Source organism: Mustela nivalis (genome assembly GCF_964662115.1).
Source record: "Mustela nivalis genome assembly, chromosome: 4".
In the NCBI taxonomy this organism is placed as follows: Eukaryota; Metazoa; Chordata; class Mammalia; order Carnivora; family Mustelidae; genus Mustela; species Mustela nivalis.
Window position 1 is genome coordinate 148,199,105 of NC_139023.1, and position 6,229 is coordinate 148,205,333.

At 52.0% G+C, this 6,229-nt stretch overlaps 1 protein-coding gene across 1 annotated transcript in view; it reads left to right on the forward strand.

The window, feature by feature from the left end:
- The window catches only part of LOC309862689 (L-gulonolactone oxidase), a 31,504-nt gene extending 25,685 nt beyond the window's left edge, over window positions 1-5,819 (forward strand). Inside the window, exons 9-12 of the mRNA XM_082726835.1 lie at window positions 1,136-1,285; window positions 2,172-2,336; window positions 4,244-4,334; window positions 5,038-5,819. Of these exons, the coding sequence (XP_082582961.1) occupies window positions 1,136-1,285; window positions 2,172-2,336; window positions 4,244-4,334; window positions 5,038-5,166 (535 nt within the window). The 3' untranslated portion in view covers window positions 5,167-5,819. The remainder of the gene's footprint in view (window positions 1-1,135; window positions 1,286-2,171; window positions 2,337-4,243; window positions 4,335-5,037) is intronic.
- The last annotated feature ends 410 nt before the right edge of the window (window positions 5,820-6,229 follow it).

The following is a 6,229-nucleotide window of genomic DNA, read 5'->3' on the forward strand; positions in this document are numbered from 1 at the left end:
CAGGAGGCTCAAGTGACTCCAGGAAAGGCACAAGCTATGCCACTAACGTGAGGAGAGCCAGTCAGCACACAGGAGCCCAAGCGGGGAGGAAACGGGCTCGTGAACGGGATGATGGGACAGGCCCCTGTGTCCTCTTTGGGTATGTATCTAAAAGAATTAAAAGCAGGGACTCAAAGAGATCTTTGCACACCCATGTTCACAGCAGCGTTATTCACATCAGCCAAAAGGTGGAAGCAGCCCACGTGTGCGATGGAGGAATGGATAAGCAAAATGTAGTCTCACTTAAAATGGCGTATTATTAATATGCTGTATATTATTAAAAAGGAAGGCAGTTCTGACGCACTGATGCAGGCGGCAACATGGATTAACCTTGAGGACAAGATGCTGAGGGAAAGAAGCCAATCCCAGAAGGCAAATACTGTACGATTGTACTTCTGGGAGACCCCAAGAGGGGTCAAGTTCATGGAGACAGAAAGAGGCTGGGGGAGGGGCAGTGGGGAGATGTTTACTGGGGCCAGAGTTTCAGCTCTGCAGGATTCCAGAGAGTCACTCCAGGTCAACGTGAATATACTTAACATGGCTAAACGTTATACTTAAAAATGGCTAAGATGGTGGATTTCGTGTTACGTATTTTTTACCACAATTAAGAATGAAGAAACTTCAAACACTGAAAACAAAGCTAGTCCTCAGTAGCAGAGTGGGGGCACGCATGTGAGCTGTTCCCATGGGGCTTCTGGCAGGGTTGGGAGGGTGATGTGGAAATGACATCTGTATCCCCAGAAGGTGTCCGAGTTGCAGAGACCACGAAGGGGCAGTCTGTCGGGAATGAGGTTTGTAAGGAGCTTAGCCCCTGGTTTGTAAGCACACCGCCAGGACTCACTAAATGCTGGAGAATGATTTTTTTTTTTTAAAGATTTTATTTATTTATTTGACAGAGAGATCACAAGTAGGCAGAGAGGCAGGCAGAGAGAGAGAGGAGGAAGCAGGTTCCCTGCTGAGCAGAGAGCCCGATGCGGTCCTCGATCCTAGGACCCTGAGATCATGACCTGAGCCGAAGGCAGAGGCTTAACCCACTGAGCCACCCAGGCACCCCTGTAATACGATCGTTCATTGCCCCTCTGCACTGTCCCTCTAGCACCTTCCTGCCAGGCCTCGTGGGCTGGATCAATCGCTGCTTCTTCTGGCTCCTGTTTACCAGGAAGAAGGAGTGCAGCAACGTCAGCCACAAGATCTTCACCTACGAGTGTCGCTTCAAGCAGCACGTCCAGGACTGGGCCATCCCCAGGTAGGGGCTATGCCGTCTGGGCTGTGGGGGTCAGGGTCGAAGAGACCCCCTTGGGTCCTCGCTGCAGCCCTAGCACAGAAACCACGTTCCCAGTCCTACCCATCATTAGGAGGGGGAACGCCAGAGGCCAAGTCCCCTTCTGGCACCCTTGTACCCAGCCGTTCTACCTCTGAGGGGACATCAGCCACGGAATCCCCTCTGTTCTCCTGTCGGTCCCTCTCCAGCCCAGAGGTGGGTCACAGCATATGGGCTTGGAGTGTGGGGGTTCCTGCCCAGCTGCTTGTTTTTCTGAAAGACTGTCCCCTGCATTCTGTCCATCGGGGGACAGAGCCCACCTAGCATGCCAGGGGCAGGCACTCTGCCTTGGGAGGAACGTCCAGTGAGGACCTACGTTAGGTCCATAGCCCCGGAACTCATTATAGCTTTCTCTCAGAATGGTCCCCTCTCTTTGTCTCTCTCCGGGAAAAGGGAATGATGGTGCCCACAGCTTAGGAGATGCCCCTATCTCTGTTCAGGAGCTGGGGCACTGCTGTCCTGGGGGGGGATATTAGAACAAGTGGAAGTATTAGAAGCATACTGGCTTTACTCTGTCAGAAAAGGAAGAGGCCGGGCGTGTGGGACAGCTATTTCCAGAAACCTGAGGGGAAACCGCGACTGGGCGGGGGTCCGGGACTGAACCAGGAGCCAGAGAAGCTCCCCAGGAGGCACATTCTCAGGCCCCCGTTCTATGAGAAGGACTTGGAGAGCAGCCAGCAGCGTGGAGCTCCTTCGGCGCTGAGAACCCTCCCGTCCCTGGGTGCGGGCTGGGGGGCTGTGCGGAGCCCTGTGTGAGGGCTCCAGGAGACCCCTCCCTGAGGTCTGTGCCCACTCCCCCGGCCGAGTGCAGAGAGAAGACCAAGGAGGCTCTGCTGGAACTCAAGGCCATGCTGGAGGCACACCCCAAGATGGTGGCCCACTATCCTGTGGAGGTCCGCTTCACCCGCGGGGATGACATCCTGCTGAGTCCCTGCTTCCAGAGGGACAGCTGCTACATGAACATCATCATGTACAGGTGACCGGCGCAGCGGTGGGCTGGGTGTGGGCTGTGCGAGGCGGCCTCCCACCCCCCTACCCCCACCCCCCACCCCCACTTTGCAAGGACCCGTCTCCTCACCCATCGTTCAAGGCCTGTTCAGATGCTCCTGTCTCTGGGGAGGCTTCTCTGATCCTGGCAGCAGGAAGAAGTCTCTCTTTCTCTTTGGGCTTCCTACACCTATAGCAAGTGAATCATGTGAATTATGGTATTATGTTAATGGAATTATTAATATTTATTAGTAGGTCATGTGACTATGAATAGCTACCTCTTATGAGATAGACATTACTCAGTGGTGAAGGCATGGGACGCGTGTGCCTACTCTGGTCGGTGGTTCTGAGAGCCTGGAGCACTGTGTTGAGAAGGATTCTGAAGCTAGGTTTAGGTTAAGTGGAAGACGGGGTCATGCTTGATTCAAGCTGCCTGCCAGGTTGCATTGGCCCATCCCAACCAGCCCCTCCAGGCTCTGTGCAGACAACGTAGGCTCATGGTAGCATTTCCTCTTTCCTAGTTAGTTATACGTGGCAGTCTCCAGGATAAGGCTTACGGACATGCACGGTTTAAGAAGTTAATCTCTTCGAAAATGTCCTGTGAAAAATGTGTCTTCCTTCTGCCTCTTGTTCCCGCCTCTCACTGATAATTCCCCTCCTCTGACTTTGCAAAGGAAAAACATCCCTCTTGCCCAGCTTGAATCTTACTATGGTGTATTTCTCCAGCCTGTAAAAATCAAACCTAGAGGATGCCCAAGGGACAATTAAAAAGTGCACGGTTCCAGAAAGGTGTCCCGAAAAGCCGGAAAAGAGAGTTTATGAAAGATGCATTGAACGGAGGAGGCAGCTGCTCTCACGAACCGACAGACTTCTGGCAAGGCTCAGAGCTCATCTATCTGTCCCTCTATCTCTCCTCTCCCTACTTGTGAATGCAGATGAGAAGTGAGAAAGTTGCCATCGTGTTTATTTGAATTTTTAAAAGTTTTGACTGGGACTTTGTCTGCCAGTAAGTCTGACTTGGCTGATGGGCCATGAGGACTGACCGACCAGTGATACGGCCATGCTTTCCACACATCAAATGAAGGGATTCGGAGATTCCTAGGCTTTGTCAAAAAGACAGCATATTTAGGGGCACCTGGATGGTTTGGTCAGCTAAGTGTCTCAGTCTAGTTGTGATCTCAGGGTTGTGAGATCGAGCCCTGCACAGGGCTGCTTCTGTGCTTAGCGAGTGTGCTTGAGATGTCTCTCCTCTCTTTCTCCCTCTGCCTTTCCCACATTCTTCTCTCTTGCTCTTAAAGAAAGAAAGAAAGCTTTAAAAAAGAAAAGAAAGATGGGGCACCTGGGTGCCTCAGTGGGTTAAAGCCTCTGCCTTCAGCTCAGGTCATGATTTCAGGGTCCTGGGATCGAGTCCAGCATCAGATGCTGTGCTCAGCAGGGAGCCTGCTTCCTCCTCTCTCTCTCTCTCTCTCTCTCTCTCTCTCTCTCTGCCTGCCTCTCTGCCTACCTGTGATCTCTGTCAAATAAATAAATAAAATCTTTAAAAAAAAAAAAAAGGAATGAAAAACTGCACGGCATTAAAAAAAATGGCATATGTATATGCTACCCCATAAAGATGTGTGCGTGTGTATGTATATTTGAATTTAGGATAATTTTCAGATGCCAACTATAAAACCTGTGGAAGGAAGCAACACTTTCTGAAATCCGTCAGGTGATGAGCAGTGAGGAAGACTCCTCAGGTTGCTTGATTACTGCCGTCCAAGTCCTTCGAGCAGAGCCACCGGCTTGATCTCCGTACCACATGCCGCATGCTGGGCATGGCACAAAGACAATGCCTTGTTGACGCGGCGGGATGCTTAGGGCAGGGACAGGGCCTCACCTCCTCCTGTTCCCCACCAGGCCCTACGGCAAGGACGTGCCCCGGCTGGATTACTGGCTGACCTATGAGACCATCATGAAGAAGGTCGGGGGCAGGCCTCACTGGGCCAAGGTAGGATTTGCCAGCGAGAGGCTCCGGGGCCCTTGGCAGAGCAACTGTGATGAGCTGGGGGTTCCCCAGAGGGCGACTCTCTTCCCTGCTCCTCAGTCTGCCCAAGGCTCAGAAGTTGGGGTCTGGGGTGCCGAGCAAGTCATGGGAAGGAAGGGTTCCGCCGTCTTACCCAGACCCGGCTTCCCCCCGCATCCACGTTCCAGCAGCTCAGTGACTGTACTGGGTGACCACTCCCTTGACGTGTTCTGAGAAATTTGTTCTCTTTCACTGTATTTGATTCCCATAGAAACCCCATGCGCAGGGTAAGGCAGGAGGCCGTGAGCCCCTTTAACAGATGGGGAACTGAGAGGCTCTCAGAGGTGATGAGACTTACTAATTAGCAGTACAGTTGAGCCCTCTAGGCTCTCTAACTGTGGGGTACCAAAGGGAAGGGGGCATTTCCCATTAACACTGTAACACCTTCCTCTACCTTCCCAGAACATCCTATCTCCTTGGGTCTTTACATTGTGTGTGTGTACACATGCGTGTCCATGTGGTTAGGGGTGCATTTTTTAAGCACGCGTGTAGGGAGTGCACACAGGCATGTGCCCGGCAGTAGGAGTGTTACATATGCAAACCTACAGACTCAGGGTTGCTGGGTTGCAGCCCCACTGAGATGCCAGCTCCAGGGAGCAAGGCCTGTCATGTCTGGTTGCTTCCGCAGGCCCACAACTGCACCCGGAAGGACTTTGAGAAGATGTACCCAGCCTTTTCGAAGTTCTGTGCTATCCGAGAAAAGCTGGACCCCACCGGGATGTTCCTGAATGCATATCTGGAGAAGGTGTTCTACTGAAGCAGAAAGAAAATGAATTGAGCCCACCCCATCTCATCCCTCCAGCGAGGATGAAGGCTCAACATCCCACAGGCCTGGAGGAGAGTGGGCCTCTCTCTGCAGGGCCTTGGCTGCTGCCCCCACAGCTGCTCCAGTCCCCAGCGATGAGCCTGGGTCTTTGCGGGGCTCCATGTTCTACTTCCTGTGTCCTCACAATACCCATTCCCACCCCCCCACCCCCACCCCACCCCCCACAAAGAAGAGCTCCCGAGTCTCCGTGGACATCATTTACATGCAGCAGTCTGTTTTCCTGAACCTAAAATCACCACGTTGTTTTCCCAGGAAATAGAGAAACCCCAAAATATTCTGTTTAAGAGGTCAGGGATTCGGTCATTCACAGGTTCCCTCTGCCAGCTAGGGGTCCGTAACTCCCAGGTCCCCAGGAACACGTGTTTGGGCACAGTTGTCACAGGTCTGTGCTCTGCCTTCTTACATCCTGAGGGGTTCTCAAATGCCCAGGTCAGCACCGACCTGCCCCAAGGCTGCCCTCTCCCACTTTCTGTCTGTCCACCTGACCTCCCATAGGCTGACCTTCAAGCGTGTCTGTTGCAGGGGATGTGTGGGAACTGGGCCTACTGCTCCTTTCAAATAAAGACCAAGAATTGTTCACTCTCTGCCCTCCCACTTCTTCATCTCCAGGTAATCCTTGGGGAACAGGAGGCTCACTCATTTCCTGGCTTCTCCCGGGAGGTAACGGCTCTTGGGCAGGCCTAGAAAATGTTCTTCATATTTGTTTTGCAAATTTAGTTTCAACTGGTTTCTGGCCTATCACCTTTTGAGGCCATTCTTTTGTGAGTATTCACTGAGCATCTACTAGGTTGTCACGTGCTTTGGGAAATCAAAAGAACACTAAGACAGGCTCCTGGCCTCAAAAAATTTCTAATCTCATCTCTCATAAGAGGTTAATATCCACGATATATAAAGAACTCTTAGAATTCAACAACAAACAAAACTGTTTAAATGGGCAAAGGACTTGAGCAAACATGTCTCCAAAGAAGATACCCATATGGCCAATGAGCCCAAG